The 27,323-nt window shown below is 32.7% G+C and overlaps 1 protein-coding gene across 2 annotated transcripts; it reads right to left on the bottom strand.

The window, feature by feature from the left end:
• Positions 1–1,257: 1,257 nt before the first annotated feature.
• On the bottom strand, positions 1,258–25,949 carry LOC124370875 (nesprin-2-like). Of its 2 annotated transcripts, XM_046829177.1 has the most exons (16): positions 25,881–25,949; positions 23,637–23,943; positions 21,982–22,116; positions 21,057–21,202; positions 20,584–20,782; positions 19,914–20,249; positions 18,010–18,213; positions 16,670–16,858; positions 15,329–15,513; positions 9,077–9,115; positions 7,354–7,525; positions 6,044–6,244; positions 5,260–5,394; positions 4,702–4,941; positions 3,037–3,101; positions 1,258–2,293 (listed from the first exon to the last, which is right to left on the bottom strand). In XM_046829177.1, exons 1-16 carry the CDS (start codon positions 25,934–25,936, stop codon positions 2,083–2,085), a joined length of 2,820 nt encoding a protein of 939 aa, XP_046685133.1. In that variant the 5' UTR covers positions 25,937–25,949; the 3' UTR covers positions 1,258–2,082. The 2 variants fall into 2 exon arrangements, with proteins under 2 accessions (XP_046685133.1, XP_046685134.1); XM_046829178.1 differs by lacking the exon at positions 9,077–9,115.
• Between the last annotated feature and the right edge of the window lie 1,374 nt (positions 25,950–27,323).

Here is a 27,323-nt window from a genome sequence, read left to right as displayed (position 1 = left end):
ACACCCAATTCAAAAGGTCAAAAATACAAATTAATTTTAAATAAAATAAGATTTAGTAATGTTACATTTGAAATTCAGATCTTAACTTACTGAAAAAGTTACTATCCCAACGTGGTGGGTACTACACCACGTCCAGGTACACATGCAAAAAGCTCACACATTAGCATTGATATCACAGTTTCGTCAATGCCATTGTTAATATCCACTAATCGTAAATGCCACCAAAAAGAATACTGCGAGTGAGGTTGTCGTAAGGAGGAACAAAGTCTCATCTCACTCCTGTCCGACCAGTTAACATGAGGTAGCTTACCTGTGTGGTATTCCTCGCTCGTAAAGCTTACAGTTACAAAACTTTTATCACCTCACACCAGGTTGGATACTGGAGGTGCCGGGTATTGCAGGGCCAGATATAACATGTTTTATTGTATCTCAGTTCCAACAGCCAGCCAGAGAATGCTTCTGCTGCTTCACAAACTATGATTACTAAGATTGAGCCTTTACATTATGGAGAAATCACTCACGTCCATCCTATATATAACTCTTCAAGGGAAAATAGTTATGATGAGTGTTTATATATAAAAATCAATAAATATAGTTTGAAAGAAATACCTACAAATATATTGTTAACATTTTGCTCATTGAATATTCTATTGTATTTTAATTTCAAGATTTTATTGAGATTAACTGAACTGTCAATGTCTTGTGTTTGTCAGTGAAGCTATATTGTATCTAATTTAGATAATCAAAGTAAAACAACAGACATGGTTGCTTCTTTAATAAATGACCAATAATAATATTGAATATATGGTGATCCTATCACTTATCCAAAACCCTTTGTTTCAAATGTTAAGTATGAAGTAAGGAAAAATACTTCTAGTTATAACCTCTATTTAGTTTACTACTGGGTCCTCCTCTTTATTAGTATAGGACTAAGAAATATTTATTTAATATTGAATAACCTATAATAACACATCACAAACCTTTGAATTGTATACTATAAAGCAGAGTCAGATGGAGATTGTGTAGGCTTACTGATATCCTGCAGGTTGGAGGGAAATAATACAAACATTATTTTGTTATGGCTTACTTTATTTTATATAGTTCTTGAATAACATAAAATTTAATACAGTTGATTGACATTGAAAAAATAAAAACTACATCTTTCTTGATTAATAACAAACATTTTATGTTTAAAACAACAATAGAACAGATTTTAAATCATCATAAGCACTAAACAATTTGTCTAAAACTTTAAAAAACTAACAGATAACTTTGTAGTTTGTATTTTGTCAACCCTACAACTGCAATAATACAGATCCAAGAATATTTTTAATAATAGGAAAAATTATATCTATAAAGAAAATTGAAAAAGCTAATTTTCAAACTGTGGGTTAACAGTTACTAACCTATTAACAAGATTTCTCCTAGTGAGCAGGCACTAAAGATGGCCCTTAGGACCGGGACTGACTCTCAAAAAGTAGGATCAGAAATGAAACAAAACCAACTGTGTAATCTGATTACAAGTTGTGTGAGGGCAGTCGTTTCGTTTAGTTCTGGTCGTCAGGGAGATGTCGTCGTCGAGGTGTAAATGTTCCACATATTTACGCCTCTTCGAGACTCTCGTACAAAAATACACCTCTGTATCACACACCCACATCAGTTGAAAGTCTACAAATGGTCAGCTCAAAACAGCGTATCAAAATATAAATAGAAAAGTAAACTAATACAAATACAATACACTTTAAATAGTTATCAATTTTACAAAATAGTTTCAATTACTTTTTTAAGCTATACAAAACAAATACATGTTCAATTTACAACATTAGTACAAATTAATTTATTAGCAGACCCCGAAAAGAACTACAACTAGAGATAAAAATCTTAAATAAAAAACAACCTTACCCTTGGAAGATGATTAGATGGCAATGTTAAGTTTTGTCAGTGGTACATTATCCGAAATAAAAAAATAGTTTTACTAAATTATCCGAGAATGTTAGGTTAGGTATCATTGTATCACAGCCTATTTGTTCTATCTCATAGAGTCATAGCCGGTAGAAGTAGTCAAGTAGTGAAGGAATCAGTCTACATGGGTGGTGGGCCGTTGATGTAACGTAGGGTCGGCCCGAACGTGCGGGATATGCCGCACGAGAAGTCCTCCTCAGTGATAGGTACGAGCGATGCGACGCCCAGTAGTACCAACATCAGCGCCTGAATCGGTAGCGACGCACGCACCACTCGCCCCAGGAAACGGTAACCTCGCGCCAACACGCTGGTGTCCACTATGCCTTCACAGCTGCAACACATCACATACAACCTTAATAAAGTATAAACATTATCTTATGGTAAACCAAAATTATTACAATATGACATGTAAAATAATTAATATGATCTTTTAAATTCCATTCTAAAAATTAAAAATATAAATTTTCCTAAATCAAAAGCGCTAAACAACGTAAAACATATCAAAGAACTATTATTAAGCAATTTATGAATTCTTAATATTAATACAAAACCAGTATTTTTATCATGTAAGATAATCTAATTCTTTTGATTTCACTTAAAATTTTAATTTTTAATTACTGATCAGTATTATAAAGGTCAATATTTTACTTTCAGTCTAGCATTAAAGATAGGCTTACACAAAAATATGACAAAAAATGTTGTAACAATATTAAGAATAAAAATTATGGTTATTCCAACTAGTTATTAAGACAATTTTATGTAATCAAACCAAACTAAAATCTGTTTTATATTAGTGAAGAAGTCATTTTTGGAGGTAATTGCATTATTATCAGTATTTGTGGTGGACAATGTACAATATTAAATTGTTATGTTTTACTTGCATGCAGCAATGAAAATAAATTTAAGAAAATTAAAAACTAAAAACATGGAGTACATACAATTCCAATATTTCTTAAATTTACTCTTTTACCCAAACATGCATACACTTATTTGGTAAACTCAACTTTTACGACTCTGTTACATGACCATTTTCATAAAATAAAAGATACAGAAACAAATAAACAAAATATTTACTTTGAGTGTAGCTGGTCAGTGGAGGATCGAGAACTGACGGTTCCACCAGCGGCTTGGTCCAACAGCTGATCAAAGAAAGAAGAAAAAGGAAAAATAAATTAAAACGTGTCAACAACAACTACAGACTAAGGAGTGCAGCTAGGAGCAAAACTGGCAGCCACTACCATACCATTCCCACACACCAATACACAAACTAGTTTCTTATATTAATCTCAAGTCTCAGTTTTGCATCCTGACAAATACATTAGTTCAGAAAATCCAAGAGCAAGTTATGCTAAATTAATGTCACATAAATCATATAATACTGTTTTCAAAGAAAATACATAAGAAATAAACAAACATGGTTTCCCTAATATTACAATACTTTGCTCCTAGCTTTAATTACTGACCCATTCATCCATATTTTTGTGGACAGCTGCAGACTGTGGAAAATCTGTTTAAAACTTTTGTTTAACAAAGTTTAAATTAATTTTCATTTATTCATTTTTTATTTCTATTATAGTGGTTTATTTTGACATTTAGTAGGTATTAAATGTAAATCCTTTTGTTAATCAAAATTAACAATAGAAATATTAACATAGATATATTTTTATTATTTAACAAAAAGTTAAGCTGTACTTTAAGAAATTACAATTTTAAGTGAACAAGTTGAAATAAATTGTTGAGAAGCATATGCAGTGCACAGTTAGTTACAGCTAGAGTTTACTTCATGATTATGTAAATACAATCAACTCCTGATTATTTACGGCTGTTCCAAAAACGATTAGCAAGGCTAATCCAAGGTCATGCCGAAATGCATAAACCACTGCTGATGAACATAATGATAAAGTTTAATTTAGACTCTGTTTCAATACACAAAAATCAAGCACAGCTCTCAATTTTAATGCATCTCCAACATTTAATGTCACTTTTATATTACAATTTTACAATGTTTTGTTTTAATGTGTTATGCAGGAAAAAAATGAAATTTTAAATAGAAAAAGGACAGATTATTATTAAGTAGTATACTCATATCATAATTTAGAAGCCAGTTTACACATTTCTAATTCCTGACTGCTTTTTAGTGCATATTATAAATACTGCATTCGAAAAACACATAAGTTATGCACAAGGAAATAAATATTAACATAAACAATTAATACTGTTAACATTACGTTAATACTGCTTTGATGATAACTGAAAAGCCAATTTGAAATTGAGTGTTAACAATTAAATTATTTTAAGAGATAAGGAGAACTTGTTTTATCTCATTTCATGTGTTCTATGAACTACTATTATTGGTTTCTATGAATTATTCTTGGGATTTAAAAAAATATTAAAATATATAAGGCATTATGATTTAATTGCAATTTTTATAGCAGTCAGTTCGATTAAACTCCACCAAATGGCAAGGATTTAGGTATATAAAAACTGTAGCTGCTGCTACTGCATGTGTATGTTTGTCATTACAGTAGGTAAATAAGTATATTCCTTATATAAACGCATTACCTGTTAAATTGTAAAAATACAACAATTGACTTTTATCTGTTTGAATAATCTAGTTAGATAAGTTATACACAGATCAATTTTAACTATTCTGCTAACTAGAAATGAGCTCTTTAAATATGCATTTAATAATTTACCCATTTAAACCAGATAAAACCGTATAATGACAAGTGGACTGACCTCGTGGGAGAGGGTGGCGAGGGATGTATGTGTGAGTGGGTCCTTGCCCAGCACAGTTCCCAACTTGACGAGGTACGAGTCAGTAAGCCTGGTGAGGCTCTGAAGTCGCAGGCGCAAGTGTGTGAGGCGCTCACAGGCACTGGTGTCCGCCTCTGTCTGTCTGTGACGCAGCAGGTGACTAGCTGCCTCCTGTAGTGACAGTACGCGGGGCTCGCACACCTCCAGGTCGTGGCGCAGGTCCTGCAAAGTTCCGAAGCTACAGTTGTGGGGTATTATAATACGCAATAGAATATTTAATTTCCAAATTGGCAGCAACTGGTCTTAAATTTATAAATATATGAACATAAAAAAGTGACATTAACCATACGACTTTATAGTAATCTGTGTCTTGCGAGAAGTGAAGAGTTAATTTTCAGAGAGTTCATCCAAAAATGTATAACTGTATATTTTTACACTTTATTAATTTTAAAACAACTAATCAAATAAGTGTTTTTTTTTTTTTTTAATAACTGATTGGATTTGGATTTAAACTAATACAGATTAGTGGGCGGAGTTTACCTTAAATTTGTTGTACTTTGTTTCTATAACAGAAAGTCCGTCGGCCACATCGACAGGCTCCATCTGCTGTATGGTGACCTCTGTCTGTTCCAGCCACTGGACAAGCTCTTCTATTGTGTCGTGGAATTCAGGGTTCTGCACACAAAAACAATGCTGTCAACATAATAATTATAATTATATAACATATGTCCTGTGTTGACTATTCCAAAACTATGTATTAACGCTTATGCAGCCAAATTGCGTAGTTACCATCAATGTGTGTGTACCATCATACTGTATGACCATACGGTGTAGAACCTTGTCCATATTGCAGACGGAATACTTTACATCCTTGAGTGGTCTATGTACGGAGAAGAGCTGTATGATATCTACCTGGACGTAATCCATTAAGAATAATTACTTTTACTGAGCAATGCTAAATTTCATACTATCGGTATTCAAGATTTAGATAACACAATGAGACATAATGTAGGTTGTAGTCACAAATCTAATAGCAACTGTATTACAAGCCAGAATGTTTGTTTTGTTTTATTTCTGCTGGCTTGTACAAAGTTGGATAGACTGGTATAGAAAGAGCGACCAATATATATGATGAATGAGTAGATACGAGGTGCTGTATGTCACTAACACAGTGCTCTATGTCTATCTACCACACTTAAAGTGGTTTGGGGGATTTTATGAGATTAGTTTGGATACAACTGCCTCTATTCTTCCGTGCTCTTTCTTTATCAAGATTTGTTTCTTTCTTTCTGTTTGATTTCCCTCGTAGGTAGGGTTGTCATACCTGCAACAGTGCGGTCTGCAACCGAGTCTCCCAGGTGGCAGCAGTGTTGCAGACAGCGTCCCAGCGGCGATTGATCTCCGCGAGTCTCTCTGTCATCTCGTGAGCCCGTGCCTCATCCTCTGTGTGCTCAGCAAGATGCTTGCCCACAATGTTCAGTGACACCACTAAAGACTTGTGACTGTCAAGGTCTAGCAGAAACTCCTAGTAAAACACAGCTCTGATGTCACAAGCTGTCTACAGATTCACTATCCAAGTTGTATTACTCATAAGTTGAGATAGAATCATAATGAAGAGACTATGGGCTTTTATTAGAGACTTGTACATATATATTATTTAAAAAAACAAAAACAAACAAAAAATCAAAATATCTGACATGTTGACATGAAAGGCACCCTATATGGGGTTTTATTCTTATTTTACGCAAATTTAAAAACATTTCAATGAGAACTTCTGGAATTCCATTCGTAAATTGTTACATTTTATGAAAACATATTTTTTTATTTGCATGTGCCCAAATTTTAAACCAGTATCTACCAAAGTATCTCTGTACTTTTGAGTCTAATGCTCATGTTTATCAGCTGAGAGATAATGGTAAGACAGAAAGGAGGAGCCTCGTGTGTCAAAAAAGGGAGGAAATGTGGTCAGATACTGTCAGAAAACCCTGTCTCGTAAGAAAGAATAACAGGATAACAGACAATTTCCATCATTATGTAAGGACAATGAAAGCATTTCAAGAACTGGTATGTGTTAGTTTCTTCAGGATTAAATCCTAAGACGTATAGTAAATACACACAAAAATCCTATTTAAAAAATCTATTGACCATATGTTTTAGGAAATTACACATGAGAAAGAGGGCAAATGCTCAAAACCAGATCTCAAAAGTCGTGTTTCTGTTGTAACACATAGTGATGGTTCAATGTCTGTTCTTCCCTCAATTATCCCAATAGTTAATTAAAAAGAGTTATTAAGTAGAATATTGATGGATTGAATCTTGAATTTTAAATGAAGGTCTGATTAAAACATTGATAAGGTCATGTTGTTATACTAAACCTATGTAACATTGACTTAGACTTTACCACTGATTTATCTTACAAAATGAATTTGGTGGTCTACTAAGTGACTATTTCTGAAGTTACACTCACCTACATTCCTTGAAGGATATGTAAAACATTTGAATGATTTGAAAGAGAGAACTCAAAAATTTATTCCACCATTACTATGGAGTTGCCTGAACAAGCAAAAAAAACAGGCTGACAATCTATAGAAGTTTCGCCAATGCTCAAAAAAAGGAAACTGAAGTGGAACTTACCCTGTAATCTTGAATGACTTCCTCCAGTTGATTGATGTTGGAGGGAGGACTTTGTTGTGTCGCTTGAGTGCCTTCTGCATAATCCAGCCACTTCTGGAGCCTCCAGAGGTCATTATCCAGCTGCTTCCAGTTACGGCGAGTACACAGAGGGCAAGTGAACCGGCCTGATTCACTAAACAACAGGTGACACGGTAATCGTTAATATAAAGTAATATAAATCAATAAAAGTTTTAAATTATTCTATTGTTAAAAATAAAACCAATTCATTTATGGTATGGAAAAGACCATAATAGGTTATTGCCTTATTGGTGCTAATTTAATTTAATTTAAACGCATAATTAAAAGCAATAGCTCTTTATCTGTACGATAAAAACGATTCGTTAAATGGCTTGCTAAGTGTGAATCTTGTTAGTCTTGAACAATTCAGCAAATTTCATTCAACATTTTAACATGTGAATCTGCTGGTAACAGTCTTAATGAAATACAAATTCATTTTACACTAAATTAAAATACAAAGACTGTTTAAATAATTGTCATTAAACACAACTGGATTGCACCAGGTAGGGCTACCATGATTCAGGTCAAATAATCACAATCTGTTTTATACATTTATCATGCAAGTAAACTGTATCAAGATAAATAAGTAAGTGCAGTGATGAAAAACTAAGACAATAATATTATTTATGTGGAAAAATTGGAGAATATCATTTGTCCAAAATTGATGTACCCAGTGACAGATAAGAGAGGAATAAAAAAATTAAGGAATAATAAAACTTCCAGTCAGTACAAAATTAGAAATTAAACCAGCTCTATTTTCTTTATTATCTCTTATCTTGTATAGGTACATAGTCCAGATTTTATAGAATTTCCTTTTTTAGAAAATAAGGAGTCTATGGTTGTGTGTGTTTTTTAAACTAGACACTTCCCATCTATAAGGGAATAGTACAGGTAAAACCAGTAACCCAGTTCCTTATTTTGTAACTTTATAAGCATCATGTTCTTATTTGTAAGGTAGAAACTTCCATTCATCCTTAAGAATTTTGTGCAAACGATATTTTGGACAAACAATATATGATATTAATTAATAATTAATAGCAATTTTAGTTCTTTAATAGTATGGATGATGATTATTAGTTAAATAAGACCACCTTGAGGATGTTACATGATCATTAACCTTATGTATATTTGCAATAGCACAGTTTATCTTGTATAGTGATATGAAAAATTAGCAATAAAAAGCACAAATAGTTGAATGATGAGCATATCAGCATATGAAATCAGAATATAAAAAGATAGTATTGAGAAAAACAATAACTAAATGTTAATCTGAGTTTTTTCATTCATCTATATTATTTTAATCTTATCAACATCTTGCAACCAAGAGTTATCAAGAAATTGTTTCTGAAATTTGATTTGAACATTATGAACTCGCTGAAACCTCGAATAAACTGAGAACATTCATGCATTCAGTATAAATATTACTCTGTTATTACTGATAATATTCTTAACTGATCCCAATAATTAGAGATTACAAGAGTAATTCAATAAGATTTTGTTGTAGTGATTGTTTAGTACAAAACTGAAATTTTTATTTTAGAAACAACCTATTTCATCTGCACACAATGACAAATAGACAGTTAAGACTTATATGTTACTGTATTAATGTCTAGACAACAGCATCAAAAACACCAACAAATCCACTAGTTATGGAATTTCACTTAACTGTATACAATAAAATGTGTAGGACTCCTCGTGAGCAGACCTGTAGAAAAGAAGAAGAAGAAGTTACAAACCGAAAAGTCACACACCGTAAGCACACTTAGAAGAGATATGCAGTTAGTAAAATATCTGTTAATGGCTTCAAAGCTAGTAGAATATTGTTCATAGTGGAATTACCCAGTTTTTGTTATATACTTAACTTCAACTGTGAATAGAACTCATATAATTTAAATCATCATGCTTGTACAATATCATCCAGTGCATTGCAGTTAAAAAAGCTCAGTTACAGGCAATGAAAAGTTCAAATATTATTTGGATGCACTAGTGTTCAAATGAAATGCAAAATCAATTGAATGTACGTTTAAAATGACATTTTTACATTGCCAATCACGTGCCTTCATCTTTGAAATCAGTTTATCAGTAGGCCACATCCAGAAACGAGTATCTACTACTTTTAACTCAAAGAGAAAACATCATTAAAATAAACAGAACGCCTATTTATCATGTGAATGTAGTATGCCAGATGAAAAGTATCAGATTTAAAGAAACGTGGCATTGTTTTAAGTGTTTCAATATAGGAACAAATTTAATTTTTTCACTGGGTAAAGTCTATTTGTTATATTTCTTAGATCTGTGATGCTTGATTTGAAAATTTGTGTTTGATAAAATTAATCCCATATTGGTGTTAAAAACGTTTTATAGTACTCTCCGCAAAAGGTTATTGTGAGGAAACCTTACCAGTATTCACTCTTAATTACTCTTAACCAGTCTGTTAAATTTATTAATTCAAACATTTATAACAATGTTATGTAAGTTTAAAGTTAATTTATTGAACTACACTAAATTGAATCCAAGAATAAACTAACTGAAAGATAATAATTCTTGATTCTTCAGACATTACAAATAAAAAATACTGTAATTTTTACTTAGGAGGTCATTGAAGTAATAATCTTGAAGATGAAGCTTATATTGATTATTAAAAAGTAAAGTATTACATAAGGGTTGTTTATTTTAAATTTAGAGATATCTGCATATTGAAGTATGAAGTAAAACAGTTTATATATTTGATATACTTGTTTAGTTATATAAAATACTTGTATTATTCATTATATGTAAGAATAAATCATGATAGATTACTGCAAGTTAGGAGCTATTTGTGAATTAGTATATGTGTTATTTTGATAATATAATAAATAGAAAAATAAGTGAACTGATTTTATGGTTCCCAGCTGAAAATGTGATATGATGGAGGGTTCAATCAAACTAACCATTTAATATATTAAATATTTGTAGAAGAAAGAAATGTGAGTAGAAAATTACATTAACATCCTCATGATTGGCAAACAGGCAATAGATTCAAACTTTTAATTTGTTACCAGTGACAAGACTATAAATCGTGGGTTTAGAATAAAAGGGTTCTAACTGACATTTTTTCATAAAATGAGGTTTTGGTGTAATAAGGTTCTAACTGACAAACTGAATGTATTCTAAACATCTGTTTTGGTTTATGTCAGCTGATAATTTAATAATAAGCAAAATAAGATAGTTCTATCTGCTAAAGTCACTCTTTTACAATTGAAGAAGGTTCTAACTGCAACTTACAACCATATTGGTCCCAAAAACAAATAGTTTTAGTTCAATAAGGTTCCATTTGCAGATGGAACCATGTTATTTAAATGAATTATCTTTTTCAATGCAGTAAGGTTCTATCAGCTGATGTAAAAGCCTGATTCAATGTATTAAGGTTATTTTGCTTGCGGTTTTCCTAGAAACTGTAATATTATTTATTGGGATGTTTTATAACTAATATGAGTTCCATAAACGATAGTGAAATATTAGAGGCACTAGATGATAGTGAAGATCAGTGTGCTCCAAGAAATCAGAGTTTCACTTCTGACAGGTAAGAAATCTAACCTAAAATAACCCATACTGATGTTTTGCTCTAAACCATTAACATAGATAAAACAACATTAAAACTGGTAAATGGCTATATACCAGAATCCAAATTGAATGCTAAATTTGTGTATTTTATTCAAATAGCTATGATTTTATCAATCAAAATTTCTATTAAAGTCTATAGTGTTTTCATTTGGTTATAATTCCATTAGTTTTATTCATGTATGTTCTGAATTTTTTCTTTGATTTTAGCAATGCTGGTTCAGAGAGCAATCTTGATCAATGTGTAAACAACAACTATGTTCCTACAAAGGGTGATCCCAATGAACAAGGAGATGACATCCAAGATGAACAAGTAGAAGAATATCCCACTGAATGTGTAAACATACTAGATCCAAGTAACTCAGAAATGTAAGTCGTGTTAATATAGGATTTCAATAATTTTCATGAAATTACACAAACAGTCCAAATTCAGTACAAATTAATTATTAACTCCTATTGAGATAACCAATAACTACCTAAATATAGATAGGCTATTTGTAAAGAATAAGTACGTATTTGCATTTTCATGTTCTACGCAATAACCTACCTACCTAGGTTGTATTTATAATCTACCTAATCTAATCTGTGTTCTTTATTCCAGTAATTATGGTGCACACAATAACCTTGAGCAATATATGGAGGACATCCATGAAGAAACCGCAGAGGATAACCATGACATCATAGAGGACAATCATGATGAAATCACAGACAACAACCATGATGAAACCACAAAGGATAATTACTATGACCAACTGGCTGAGGACAACCATGATCAACTCGCTGAGGACAGTCATGACCAACTCGCTGAGGACAACCATGATAGGCAACTTTTTAGTGATGAAGGGAACATTTTTATAGTCATAACAGCAAATCAAAACTGTGACGAAGTGCAAGAAGACTTTTTAAATGTACTAGATGGAACTGTAGTTACAATTATTGAAGAAGATACACAAAGCATTAATGAAGGTGATTTTGTCACAGAACTTTCTTCTAATGAATCAGTACAAACTTTGGTATTTACTCCGGACAAGTCTCCTCACCCTACTCCTGAGGACGAACAAATTCAACAGACAATCACTGAAGGCACTCCAGATGATATTGACAGCTTGCCTGTCCAGAAGAAGCCTAGGAAAAGATTACAAACTCCAGATAACTGGAAAATAAACCAAAGGAAAAGAAAACACCAGGCAGGGGAAGAATATATCAATCAAAAAGGTAAACTAATTCATAAGAAAGAAATTAAAACAAAAAAAGACTGCCTAAACAATTGCAAATTCTTTTGCAATAAGAAGATTACTTGCGATGAAAGACAGGCAGTATTTAAGGCTTTTTATACTTTAAAGACGCAAAATGAGAAGTACATGTTCTTAAAAAATCTTACTGAAAGATCGCTAACAGCCAGAAAACAAAATAAAGGTGTTGAAAACTCTGTATCAAGACGTCAGTTTTCTTTTCGATACTATTTTAATATTAACAATGAAAGAATCCAGGTTTGTAAAAACCTTCTTTTTAAGCACTTTAAGCATTTCTCAGAAACCAATTTATAATGTCCATCTTAAGAAAGACCCTGAGACTGACCTACCAAAAAATGACCAAAGAGGACATAACAAAAGTACTGTGATTCCTGCTTACGCTAAAAATGATGTCAGGATACATATAAAATCCTTCCCAGTTGTGGAATCACATTACTGCAGAAAGAATTCCTCTAAACAGTATTTAGACAGTTCATTAAATATTTCTAAGATGTATTCTCTTTTTGTTGAAAAACATCCTGATACTATTATTAAAGAGAGTATGTATAGGAGAATATTCTTAACAGAATTTAACATGGATTTCCATTTTCCAAAAAGTGATCGCTGTGACACGTGTGAAGAGCACAAGGTGAGTCTTAAAGAGAAGTTGCCTGCAGATTCAGAAAAAATACCAACTTCATGTAGCAGAGAAAAATGCTATGCGAGAAGCAAGACATAAAGATCGTGAAAACTCTGATGCTACTGTATTAAGTTTTGACTTACAAAATGTAATTACTTGCCCAAGAGCTGAGATTAGCAGTTTTTTTTACTTTAGTAAATTAAATGTTTACAACTTAACTGCCCATTTGAAAACAAAAAATGGTAAGAAAGTTTACTGTGCTCTGTGGACAGAGGTAACAGGTGGTCGTACAGGCAATGATATTGCCAGCGCTGTATATAAAATTGTGAAGAAAGTTTTGCTAGATTTTCCAGAAACCGACAACTTGATAACTTGGAGTGACTCATGTGTTCCTCAAAACAGAAATCAAATGATGACGGGGGCTATGATGCTGATTCTTAAAAACAATCCTCAACTCACATCGATTACAATGAATTATTCAACACCTGGTCATGGAGCTGTCCAAGAAGTAGACAACATTCACAGCCACATTGAAAAAGCGTTTAGTGGTACTGAGTTTTTCTCGCCTGTAAGTCTGATGAGAATTTTGAAAATTGTTAACCGGAAAAATCCTTATGTTTGTTTTGCAGATGACAGAAAATGACTTTTTGGACTTTGCAGCATCCAGTAAAGAGCTCAATATGAAACTGATACCCTTTACACTTATAAGTTCACTAAAACTATCCCAAGTCTTTGGATTGGTTGAGTATAATGAATTACATGGGCAAGAAATGAAGCATGTCAACATTAAACCAACTATGAGAACATCAAAAAGAAGAAAGACTTCAGAAAGATTAACAGAATATATAAGCTATGAAGAACCTGGAACAGTACAAGGCATTATAAAGCTGAAGCCAGAAAAGAAGAGGGATTTAAAAAGAATGGAAAGATTTATGCCTATAGTAGATAGGGAGTATTATCAAGTAATTCTTAATGCTCACTAAACATTGTGTTGAAAACTCTCTTAGAAATATCATATTTTTATTTACTGTTTTCACAATCCAGGTGTGATAGACATAGCACTTAAGTTAATTAGTGCAGTTTTGTAAATTTTTTATACCGACATTGTTAATAATAAAATTAACTATACTAATTGTAGTTTTTGTTTATTTTGTTTACCTATTCAAATATGATGCTCTGGTGTTATAAGATTAGAAATTAATCTTATGACTGAAAGGTGGAAAAAATAATATTGTGATTTCATTTAATTTAATAGAGTTCTAAGTGGTACATTGAACTGTCTTACATTAAATGATTGCTTATATTTTAGATTAATATAGTTCTAACTAGTAAATAGAACTTTTTTAAATAAGCACATAAAAAAAAGTTAAATAAAATAGTTCTAACTACCTCTTGGAACCTTTTTATGTTATATTATTAAAATATTAAAAATAATAAGGTTCTAACTGAAAACAAAAGTTTAATTTTTTAAAAGAACTTTAATCATTTACCACTAACTAATTGAATAATTCAAACTTTTAGATGATATAGCATTTAAAAAATCTACAAGCAAGTTATTTGAGCCTGAAACAATTTCAAACCGATATGTCAAATCTTTGATGCTCCCTCCTGAAAATTTTAGGATTGTGCACTTAGTACCCTTTTATTCTAAACCCACGAAATTACTATGAAGGCAAACACCTTTAAAGTTATAAAAAATGTTCATTGATGTTTTCTTTAACAAGTTTTACTGGACTTGCATCATAACCATACAGTCACAAGTTACTTTCACTGTAACTTTTAATCAAATGAGTGTGTAGTGTGATATGTCAAGCATGTAAGGTGGTGCGCTCACTGCCTGGCATAGCAATGCCAACATATACTGACTTATGTCCCCATACCATGTTACGGAGTCAAGTCAACAGACATTTCCAGAACTTCAAAGGCAAGATATAGTAAAATTATTACAATTATAGCTGTTTCTACCCATTCTATCCCATGACAAATTTGTTAATCGCTATCACAGACTCTTTTTTTCTTCCTCATTGGTGGTAGATGTACGTTCCTGCTCTATAGTACAATAATAATAATAGTTAATAATAGTTTTTCTTCTAAATACAATCAGCTCCAATTGAATAATCCAATACTATCATATCAGTATTCATTCGTATACTGTTTCGAAATTCCAATATTCACACAGCCGCACTTACATTAAAAATATAAACACAGATAATCTTATGTTGTCAATTAGTGATCAGCAAAAGCTATTCTTAGAGTTAGGTTTCATTGGAGACCATGGAGTCCAAAAAAAACCAATTTTAAATCATTTACTTTAACAAAACCATTTAATAAATTCTTTATGAGAACATGCAAAAGACAAAAAACTATAATAGGATGCTGTTGCTGTCAACTCATGTCCAAAGTCATGGCCAGACAGAGACAAGCCAACTCTTGATAAAGCACCCACCTGGCTTCTTGGTCTTCTCTGTCTGTGGCCTGCTTCTGAGCCAGCAACTGCTGATAACGTGTCACCAGCGTCTCTACTTGCTTGCTGCAGGCTTCTTCCGGAGTCAATCCACACTGCTCCACCAGCAGTCCACTCAGGTGTCTAACCAGGTCCACACTGGACTGACAAGCAGCCACACACTTGCCCTGCAACACCAAAACATGACTTGTCACCAGAGTCTCTACTTGCTGATTGCAGACTTCTTCCAGAGTCAATCCACACTGCTCCACCACCAGCCTTCATACTGCATTAGCGAGTGGCCACAAATTAACACTAAATAGCAGTAAAAAGTTCTCCTCATGGTGACGAGGCAATCCAATTAATGTTCACATCAGAAATGGATGAACCTCGTGATGGAAGGTGTTCTGAAATAGTCACCAATACAGAGACAATTTATTTTGCAATTTCAAAGTTATTACACAAAATTGTATAATATGTTCTGATAATCAATTGCCTCAAAAAAAAAAAAAAAAAAAAAAAAAAAAAAAAAAAAAAAAAAAAAAAAAAATTTAGCACATTTTCTGTACCAAATTAAACTAAAAAAAAATTTTTCATTCTAAAATAGAACATTTTAATACTTTTTTTTACTGCTAATTTCTTTAACAAAGGCAAAAGAACATAAAACATAACATAGAACATAAAAAGCTGTGTATGAACATAAATAACAATGATATGAATTTTTCTGTAAAACTGAACTGGCTGTTTGAAGACATGCCTCTGATGAAAAACCTGTCAGTTTGAGAACTTGTAATAAGCACATTACCTGACTGCAAAAGGGTAAACCAAAGCAAAAATGAAAAGTATAGTGAGACAGTAAAACACTTTCTGATATGTACCATAATTTTAATTAATTAACAGGTGTTGAAGAAAATAGTAAGAAATAAATACTGCAAGAGATGCAAGTGTGTTTTGCAGCTCATCCACTGAACTAGTGTGAGATGTAATGAGCATACGCAATAGCAACCATGTTAATTTTTCTACAATATAAAATTTAGTAATTTTTAATTTTTACTTGTATGTAATGAAACTAGTGTTAATTAAACTATTCAGAAACAAAATTAAAATGTTATCGAGTTCTGAGTGATTTCAACCAATATTTGTTCAGTAGAGAAGGCCAAAATTGGATTCTCAAGCTGTCACTGATTTATTAGCTAAATTTTGGATTAGGAGAAATGATAAGAAACAATTACGTAATAAAATTAGATTATCTTATTATGGTAGAGACTTTGTCAAAATTTAAATGCAACTTAAGTTGGAAGAAAACAATGATATTCAATTAAAAAAGGTGTTTGGGATACTTACAGCGCTTTGTGTGGTGAGCTTATCAAGCGCGGCAAGGGAGTCGAGGTTGGCATTGCACTCACGTATGGCTGTTTGTAGCTCGTAGATGTATGCGTCTCTACGCAGCAGTGGTGCTGGCAGGGTATTCACCTGCACTGACGTATCCGTCTCGAACTTCAAAGTTTCCACTTGCACCTCCTCATTGACAACCTGCCACAAATAGGTTAATACATAATAGTTGGTCAGAGCATATTTCTGTTATAGTAGTCTTTTAACACAGTTGAAAGTCTTCTTCATCATTACTGTTGCAATATTTTTCCCAGTCTATATTTTTAAATTTTAAAATTCCAAAGTAAATTGTTCTATTAATTTACAAAATACATTTTTGTGATTGCATGCATTTTCAATAATTCTTCACAAGTTCAAGCAAAAGTATATAATAACAAGGGATTTTAATAATTCAAAAAAACTATTGATGTTAAATGTAAACATACATTTTCAATGTCCTTAATTTTAAATGTACATAAAAATAATTATAGTGTATCATAAACTGTTTTTTACCATTGTTTTTAATCAATCTTGAACAGAATGTAACAAACAAATATTGAACGTGCCAACTCGCTTATGTTGTGTTATAGATTCAAGCACATAAGCACTAGTTATCACTTCAGTGATACTTTTGATAACAACTACTAGTGACTGGAAACCTGAGTGACATATGTCCTGATAAGGGGAATTTTATATTCAAATCAAACCAGATAATTTTAAAGAATTTGCACACTTCTATAAATATACACTTTTTACAGTAAATTAATTTTATAGTTAATTTGGTTTCATTATGCATTTTTATAGAGTATTACCTCTTAAAATTTTTATAAAAATTACAAACTTTTAGTGGGCTGAGACAATTTAATTATTATTTTTTACGGAAACTATCACTGAAGTTTTGTCCAGATGAGAGTAATAACTATAATATATGTTTGGAATGCTAGAAGATTAGAGATGATTTTATCTGAACAAGGTGAGACACGTCCTCACAGATTTTATATTTATCTCACATCTTGTAACTACATTTTAAGGGTTAATACAGTGACAGAACAATGATGTGTTTGTTGAATTGATAAGACATCAATCCCCTTCAAAATTCAACGATTTTGATTGAAACAATCAAAAATAAAAATGTACACATTTTTTTTGAAACAGTTTTACCGAAATGAAGATTATTATTAATGCTTTCTAAGACATTGAAAGCAGTGAACACAATTTACTACTATTATTGCTGTACTAAAGTCTGTACATGACTTGTGTTGCAGTGAAGGTGTATAAGTATAACAATAAGTAAAGTATAAACAATCAATTACATTTCTCTTGCGACACTCCTCCTTGGTGGCATCAATGAGTTGCTTCATGCGCTCTGTGATGTCCTTCCACAACAGCTGATACTCATCGACCAGCTGCTGTACTTTGGGCACATCCGAAGGCACACAGCCATTCATCACCTCCAGTCCGAGCAGGTCTGCCGTCTTGAGCAGATCTCCGTGACTCTCCAGCTCCTTCTTCAGGACCTTGTAAGAATACAATTCAGAGTCACTGACTTGTGGGATTTCGATATGATAAGGCAATGTAATGGATAGGTGAGAAAACTTTGATAGCCGCAATATTTATTTTAATTAACTCATCACCTACCAGTTACACAAAACTACTATGTTTAATGATTAATACCTAGAAATTAATGTAAAAAGGTTTAGTCAGTATGGCTATTAATCAGATATAAGGTTTTAAATATGTAAATATGTTGAGTAATATTTATAAGCAATACTTAATTGGTATTGATTTAAAAAATGTACAATGATCTTGAATAAGGCCTTGAAGAAGTCATTTATTCATTTATTGAGGTTGTCATAAAATATTAAAATCGAAGAAACACATAAAATCAAACTAAAACATAAGATATCAAATGCTGTGTTTAATCATTGGTTTATACTGTATATTTTGATTCAGCATATACACTACTACAACTAATACGAGGTAATTGTACAGGAAGTCCCTACACCCACTAACTCAAGTGATTGTAGTTTTTATGGTTCTTTTACTATTTAAGAGAACCACAGTTTAGAATAGAGTAATATTTTTCAAGTTCTAATAGAGGAATTGTAAATTTCAACAACATTAGCGATTTATTTTTGTTTAGAAGTTACTACACACACCGTGTTGTTTTTGTGGTATGTACAATGTTATATTATCAACTAGCTGTTTCCCGCGGCTTCGCACGCGTCTCTTAAGCTTTGCCCGTATATTTCTTTGCCTTCAAATAGTGTTTGGATATTTTAATATACGTAACTACTGTGTTGTAATTGCAGTTTATAATGTGCAGGCGCTTTGATAACTTTTATATCTTGCAGTACAGCCTGGTGGTTAGTTACATCAATGGGCATTGCGTATAAACCTTCTACATAGAAAAATACAAATTTTCATAGTGATCGGTCCAATAGTTTCTGAGTCTATAAAGGACAAACACACAAACATTCATTTTTATATATTATGATTGCAGAAACAGTTTAAACAAAATTTGTCGTTTCTCTTAAGCTTACTCTATGCTTTAAAACTATAAGTGTAAAGAAATTTATATATAAATATATTTTTTGTCGCATTATATATGTTTACAAAGAACAGCTGATTAAAAATTTGAAAAGACTCTTTCACTTAATAACATATGTTTGCTGCAATGCATTTCTTACGGGTATTTCTGTAACCAGTGGGGCGGAATCCTGAATCGGGAAAGGGATAAAAAGTATACTATAACCTTCTACAGATCAAGACGAACAAATTAAAAAAAAAATTAGGCGAATCCGTCCAGCCGTTTGTGAGTGATGCTGTTACACAACGAACAGTTTCATTTTTATATATATAGATATAGTAATAAATAGGCATTAGACCTTTATAATATAATTGAATAGATTTCTACTCGAACACGTACAAAGGAACAAGAGTGAAACTTAAAAGGCACATTAGTTTAAAATTGCTAATAACAGTACTAAAAAACTCAATGTAGATATTTTCTGAAAAATTACTTTTCTATATCAATTTTATCATGTTTACTTTCACGCTAAAGCTGTAATGTTGCATATAATATTGCATGAAATAAAAGATTGATGTGTGCAAAGCCGAATTTGCAGCATTCTTCAATTCTTCAGGAAGCGAAATATTTATTTAGGATGAAGAGTCCATGTATGGCACAGAAAACTACTAAAAGATCTATACTCACCAGCAACCTCTTGAGTTTGTTCTTGTGCGTGTCAAGGTCACTGTCATCAACATTGTCAGTCTCCAGTAGATCTATCTGTGTGAGCCGCACATCAACATCCGTGAGAGCTAAAACGGCTGCGCCCTGGGTTTCTGTGAATGTGCGCCATCGTTGCTGTCTGCTACGCAGTACGGCCAGTAGCTCGTCTGCCCGTGTACGCAAGGTCGACCACTCGGTTATTCGCCCACGCACCTCCGCTGTCAGATTGTCCAGTGAGCTCTGCGTGGCCAGGGTGGTGTACGAGGATTGTAGCAGGTCCAGTGCTGGCCGTCGACACTCTACCTCCGTTATCACTTTCTGCCATCACATAAAATTAATCAAAGAGTGTTAAATGGTTACATCATTTTAATAATCTATAAATTGAATAAAAAAGTGAAATCGGGAAAATTAGTTCAGTTCTTCAGACATTAAGAAAGTTTGGATTGTAAAATAATGTTTATTAATTGCAATAAAAATAATTTCTCACTTTTAAATAAACATTTTGTTTTATAAGAACATTTTCATCGAAGTTAAAATGTAATAGTATGTCATTAAAAAGTTGATTAAAATTTATAATTAATTTTTTCAACTACAAATCTATTATCTTAAAAAATGTACTCTCGACAACATTTGGATTGTTAATAATGCTAACCTCAACATCTCCAATGAGGGTGGGCAAGGCTTGTAGCTGCAAACAGTCCGTCTGCCTTTGGACATTGTCGAGGGTGTCAGTCTGCGTCTGCAGCCACTCTGTCTGCTCCTCACATAACCGCAGTACTTCCTGCAGTAGCCGCCAGGTAGACATCAGCCGTGCCTTCCTTTCCGTTACTACCACACACACATTTTTCCACCTGCAACAGCATATTTCTAGTCATCGCATTTATTTTAATGTCATATAAAACAAAGTTCTGTCAAAATTCTTATTTTTAAGCAAGAATTGTGTAAGAATCAATAAAGATAAGTTTTAATTTTAATTATCTATTTTAAATCTAAAGAACACACAAATGTTCCTAAGGAAAGCATTTTAAAATACAAAAATGAATGCCGTTGAACAAAAAATACTGAAACTCTATAAAAAGAAGCTGCTTGATCGCACACAAAAATAATTGAAGGTCACAATTGTACCTGCGCTCGAGGAGTTGCATGGCTGTGGAGATGCCATCGGTGTTCAGTTGTACATTTGCTGAGTCACAGTCGTTGAGCAGCACTTCACAGTGGTTCAGCACATCACCAACAGGTCCGCTGTGCTGCTCTATGTCCTTGGTGAGAGCCTGCACACATACAGACTAATTAGTCTCAACTCACACCTCACTGTCATTGTACAATTAGACATAAACTGATTTACAAGATTATGTTAACAGGATGAGCTTTTAAAACTCGCTATTTACAAATTGTTGTTAAAAAAATCCTGTGAACTAATTTATTTGAATATTTTAAAGGCAAGTCTAAACATTAGAGTCATAAAATGTGTCAAGTATAAAGAATCAAAATTAAATTTGTAATAAAATGATAAATAATAAGATCATTTATTCTACTACTTATTTGATGACAATGAATCAAGTTTGAAGATGTATAAATCTATGAACTAAGATGTTTGAAGATGGTACAAATATACCAAAAATATTATGTTAGAAGAAAAATAAAGTACAATTTGCTACAAGGTGAAGCAGTCTAATAGGTATAATTACAGCAGACCAATACTGAAAATATATCTTCACAGTTCCTAAATTTAAAATCCAAATATTTAAACAATGACCTAATATGTCTAAATCATAATTAAAAAAACATTACATTTGAGTTTTTATAATTTTTAGGCAACAAAATATTAAATTAAAATTGTTATTTTGATACACACAAAAACTAAGAAGCTTTGGTTTACACAGACAATTATAAAAAATTTATCAAACTAATTACATTTAGTCTAAATATTGTAATGATTTACTTTATGTATAATTACAACACCTCCATTGTTAAAACCTTTTTCTAACTATGGTAGCCTGAACACATACAATAATACTAGTGTAAATTAATGTAGCTTGAAGATACTAACATCATGATGAGACAGGCATTTGTTGAGGCCAGCCTCTGTACAAGTCTCTAGGATGACGGGTGTTGCCAACTGAACTTCTATACAGTGCAGCCAACTGCGGAGCACTTCCATCCTCTGCTCCAGCACACTCATCCCCTGAAATATCAATGAATTGATTTTTTGACTCTCACAAAAAAGGTAAAATAATTCAGTAATTGTAAACTTAAGTTTATAAAAATTAAATTAGGAAAATTGAATTGCAACAATTAATGACTGTGCAGAAGAATTGTTGGAAAATAATCCAGGAAAGTTTGACAGGCTTACTTCTAGAATGTTGAACATGTATGTGATGACAATCCATTGTAAATGCAGAATAGATTTGTTTGGGAATGTACACACACACACAAGACTGTTACTGGTCTCCCTGCTGGAATAACTCTGCCCCTTTTCTAATCAGTAAGTGATAACACTTGCCCATTTGTTGTCAATAATAGAATAATAGCAATCTTTTTTATCTATATTTTCATTATAGAGATTTATTCTCTTAAAGACCAACAGTACTGAAATAATCTTGAGTGTTTGTTTTCTTGTACAAGAACAATTTAAAAAACCGTTTTACTTCCTTATTTTTGGTTACAGATTTTTTAACATCTCTAATGTAAATTATTTTTTAAATGCATCCAACTGGCAGTAGGGTTCTTTTGTGTAGCATATACAGTATTTCATAACCAAGCATTTTACTGAATAACAATGGACAATATTTTGTTGAATAATTAGAATAATATTGGAAAATCAAAAATTAGTGGGGTGTATGTATGAAATAAAACTTTAAAAATAACATCTCAAAGATATTTCACCTTGGTTTAGGGTTTTAGTATTGTTCTTATACCACAAAATAAAGACAATCATCAGAGCAGATAATTTTTGATAAAATTTATGTTGTTCAGAAAAATATTTACTAATATGTAAGTAACTTGCAATAAATAAGTTTATTTTCAATGTACAATACAACAATTAGTTTGTTAGTAAAATATTTAATATTACTATTTGTTGTAATACTAATTATTGTTAAGTTATTGAAAATGAAATTGAAATAATTAATACTGAATATTAAAATTAGTGATTATATTTATTAAGATAAACAAAGCCACTTTTATGGTGGAATAAATAGTTAGGGTATAAAAAAGCAATGAAATAATAATCAACATAGGAAAAGAAAAGTAATGCGTAAAAAAGTAGTATAGAAATATAAATCATAGTTTTTTTAATTTGGAAACAAAAACTAAAAATTAATCAAAGCAGTCTAGTGGTTTATGTATTTCATGACTGATTATGCATTGCTTGTAAACTGTAATCTTCCAATATATATGGCAATAGTTAAAGTTAATAGTTTTACTTTTATGAAAAATTAAACAACGAAATAAAAATAAGTTGCTAGAATTTAAAACAAATTTTTCTTTGTGGTAATTTATGATTTGTCATGATCAATAGTTTAATTTTCATCAAAGGATCTGTAGCTACCAAGTGACATAGAGTCTGATCTTGGAACCATGATAATGATCTGATACTACTGTACAGTGTTAATAAAAATTTTAAATTACAAACTGGAATTTAATTTTTTTTTAATGAACAAATAGTATAACAGTTGTACATGGTACAAGTATTAAAAAAATTACCTCGATGATCTGTCGTAACTTGTTTGCACGAGCACTTGTCATCTGCTGCACCTTGTCCCAGGCATCTTCCACAGCGGAGACTCTTGCCTTGACTTCGGCTCGGCGAGGTGTGGCCTCCAGCCCTTCCGCTTCTACCAGCTCAGCTCCTGCCCCCCGCAGCCACTCCACCTCTCTCCGCCTCAGCACCACTTCTGCCTCCAGCTCAGTCTCCAGTCTCCGAAGCACCTCTTCTGGCTCTCCGCAGCTCACTGCCAGGCTCTCCAACCGCCGCCCCACACCCGTTGTCCATGTCAGGAACCTCTCCTGCCTGTACACACATTGGTTTTCAGTATTAAATTTATTAGCTCACAATAACCAAATGCCAATGGCGCAGTGTAGTGGGTACAGCGGTTATCACAAGATAACCAGATCAAGCAACGCCGAGCGTGGCTGCTGTTTGGACAGGTGACCGCTGAGCGATCCTGTCCTTGCAAGCGGCCCGCCTTGCCCGGCCATTGGTGGTGGTTCGGAAGTCACCTTTAAGCCGTTGGTCCCCAGGTTAAGTGTTTAGAGAGGGCTTCTTAGCCCTAACTTCGCCTGGTAAAACAAGACATTCTTTACTTTTTTTTTTTTTAATAACAAAACTGCTTACTCTGTTGGGCCTTTATTCGTTTTTCAATAGTTTACAAAACAAACATTGGCAGGGCTAATCTAAAATTGTATTAAGAGTTGAATTAAAGTTTTCCATTTCAAGAATTAAAAGAATTTGCGCTTCTGGAACAAGATTGTAAAAATATAAAATTTCTTACATTAATTCTGGAACAAGATTGTAAAAATATAAATTTCTTACATTAATTCTATTTTCATAGTGAATATTTGTGGACCAATCAATCAATCAATTCATTTATTGCCAAAAACATAACATGCATAGGCATTCGTCAAGAAAATTATAATATCCTAACTTAAAGTATAGACTACTGACAGATCAAACACAACAAGACCAAATCAATATAACAGGAGTGATCTACAATTTATTATCCTCAACGTATTCCCGGACACTGTAATATTCTCTCGAAATAAGAAATTTTTTCAGACGATTTTGAAATTCCCTATCATCAACAACAATTTTCAAGCAGGATGGCAAAGAGTTAAAAAGGCGGATGCAGGAGTAAAGACTTTGTTTTTCAAAAAAAAGATGTTTTATGGCAGGGTAGGATTAGGTTGTTTCTTTTTCTTAAGGAGTAATTATGGGCTGGATTAACGTTGACTGAAAAAAGGTGGGGATACTTTTTGTAAAAAGAAAGACACTGAAGGATATAAATGGATGGGAACGTAAGGATATTATTACTGCGAAAGAAACCTCTACAAGACTGGGAACGACTCAACTTGAAAAATAATCCGTATAGCTCTTTTCTGGAGACGAAAAAACATATTGAGTTTTTCTTACTCTCGTATCCCCATATAGAGACTCCATAGCAAAGGTAAGGATAAAAACAGCCATAGTAAGTAAGCAAAAGAATTTCCTCACTAGCAAAACAGGATAGTCTATACATCAAAAATATGCAGCTGCTTAGTTTTTTCGTGACTTTATCAATGTGACTAAAAAAGTTTAGCTGATCATCCAAAACAATTCCAAGATAATTAACATTCAAAGAAGGACACATTTCTGACTCTCCAATCATAATGTTTTTGAGATTCAATCAACGTTTTAGCAGACTTTCTAATTCCAAAATCAAGAAAATTGGTTTTAGATGTATTTACAAACAGAGAGTTTTCACCCAACCACTGCAGCAAATTACTGGCCTGAACAAAGGTTTGGATTTCAAGCTCGGCTCGATTGCAACCAGAGATGACCAAGGAGGTATCATCAGCAAACAAAAACAACTTGGAACCTTTCACGCTTCGATGGATGTCATTTATGAATAGTAAAAATAATAAAGGACCAAGTACGGAGGAGCCTTTGGGGAACTCCAGTGCGTACTTCTCGCTCCTCAGAAAATTGTTTTCTTAAGCACCCTGTATCATCAATAAAAGGAATTTCAACAATCTGTCTGAAAGGACCTGTTGTTGAGGTCACCTGGTCTTAAGGACCTGTTGACCTTAAATAATAACAACATTACTACACAGAATGCTTACACTCATTCTAATCTATGCATAATCGATCTCATACAAAGGATTTAAAAACTATTCACTACTCCCCATAAAATGTTTAAAATGCCACGATTAGTTGTAAACAAAAAAGTTAGCTAACACAATTAATCTGACCTCTTATCAAACATCTGGCCAAGCCTCAGCTTGTCCTCCAGTTGGTAGCACAACATGTCCAGCTGTTGTTTCAAGGTCACCGTGTTGTTGCCATAATAACCAGACCCTTTGGTTTGACAGTTTTCATGTCCACAGGATTCAGTGAATCCTTTTAGTTGCTCTTGCGTCACTCCCAGCAGTTCGAGATCTTTGGTCAGTCCCAGACACTCTCTCCCTTGGCTTTCTGGAACGCAAAATAGAATATTCCAGTTAGTTGTTTTCTAATTATAGATATTACTGGGTGACACTTTTCATTCACTGATGATAAGGAATTAAAACCATAAATTTATTTCTTATGGATCAATTTAACCACCTTCAAAACTAACAATAATTAAATGGTTGTAAAAAATGTATGTTACTTATGATTTTAAGCTAGGTAGCAATAATCATGAAACGGAACTCAACAAAAATAAGACGTACTCAGTTGAACCATAACAAATTGATTCTTGCCACTAATACATTTCTCAGATGCAGTCAGTTTGCTACTGGTTTCCAACCAACCTTGAGGACATCGAGGCGTTGCTGTATGCGGTGGAAGCTGACTGGCACACACATGCCTCCGTACCGTCTGTGGCTTCAGTCTCCAAAGACGCATGGACCTCGCTGAAACACTCGCTGAGCAGACTCCACCTCTTGTTCATATACCGGTCAGTCAGCTCCTGCAGTCCCCACAAGGAAACCCTAGCCTGTGGACAAAATGCTAAAACTTTAGTTTTTGCTCACAACTTTAATATTGTGGTTGTGGAAAAACCTTCCAAGTTTTACTAATGAGCTAGAATGAAAATATTTTTAGTAGCAAATACGCTTTGATTTGGTGAAAATGAAAACTTCAACCACAATATAAAACATTAAAAAAACTAATTATAGTGTTAACTCAAAAATGGACATATATATTACAGTTGTTCGGGACATTTGACAATTAACATTTTCACACATGTACTTGATTCCTACTTTAAAATAAATCCCAACTACTTTATTATGAAATATAGTGTATAAATAATATTTTTCTTGGCAAATACTACAAAGAGAAATGACTGATGTAAATAAAGTTTTTTCTGCGTTTTTAAATAAAGAAACTCAATCTTTTCAGTTTCTCTTAAAATGTTTAATAAATTATATTTTAAATCGTCCGATGTTATCTAAACCCTACCTAATTGTTATAATCACATTTTCTAATTTTAAAAAATACTGCATGATAGATAATCAACTCACCAAGTCTTCAACCCCGCCTCGGATACTGCTGATCTTATCCACAACGGCTTGTGTGTTCCAAGTTTAATGGATGTTGCCAATGTTTTCATCACAGAATTTACAGAGTTGTGTCAGTTGTGCGCTTAATTTTTCTTGCTCTGTCCTCGCCACTGGGTATTTTGTCCAGAAGTGTCCTGGAAAAATATCAATTTT

Source organism: Homalodisca vitripennis, unplaced genomic scaffold (assembly GCF_021130785.1).
Source record: "Homalodisca vitripennis isolate AUS2020 unplaced genomic scaffold, UT_GWSS_2.1 ScUCBcl_626;HRSCAF=3045, whole genome shotgun sequence".
In the NCBI taxonomy this organism is placed as follows: Eukaryota; Metazoa; Arthropoda; class Insecta; order Hemiptera; family Cicadellidae; genus Homalodisca; species Homalodisca vitripennis.
Note: the sequence above shows the minus strand (reverse complement) of the source record. Positions and strands in the feature narration are given on the sequence as shown.

Excerpts from the sequence above, each read along its gene's own strand:
- LOC124370875 (XM_046829177.1), bottom strand. The coding sequence starts at position 25,936 with ATGTTGTGCTACCAACTGGAGGACAAGCTGAGGCTTGGCCAGATGTTT. Across the intron at positions 18,214-19,913 it reads ACAAACTCAAGAGGTTGCTG|GTCCTGAAGAAGGAGCTGGA; the intron begins GTGAGTATAGAT and ends TATTCTTACAAG. Across the intron at positions 4,942-5,259 it reads CAAAGTACAACAAATTTAAG|GACCTGCGCCACGACCTGGA; the intron begins GTAAACTCCGCC and ends GGAACTTTGCAG.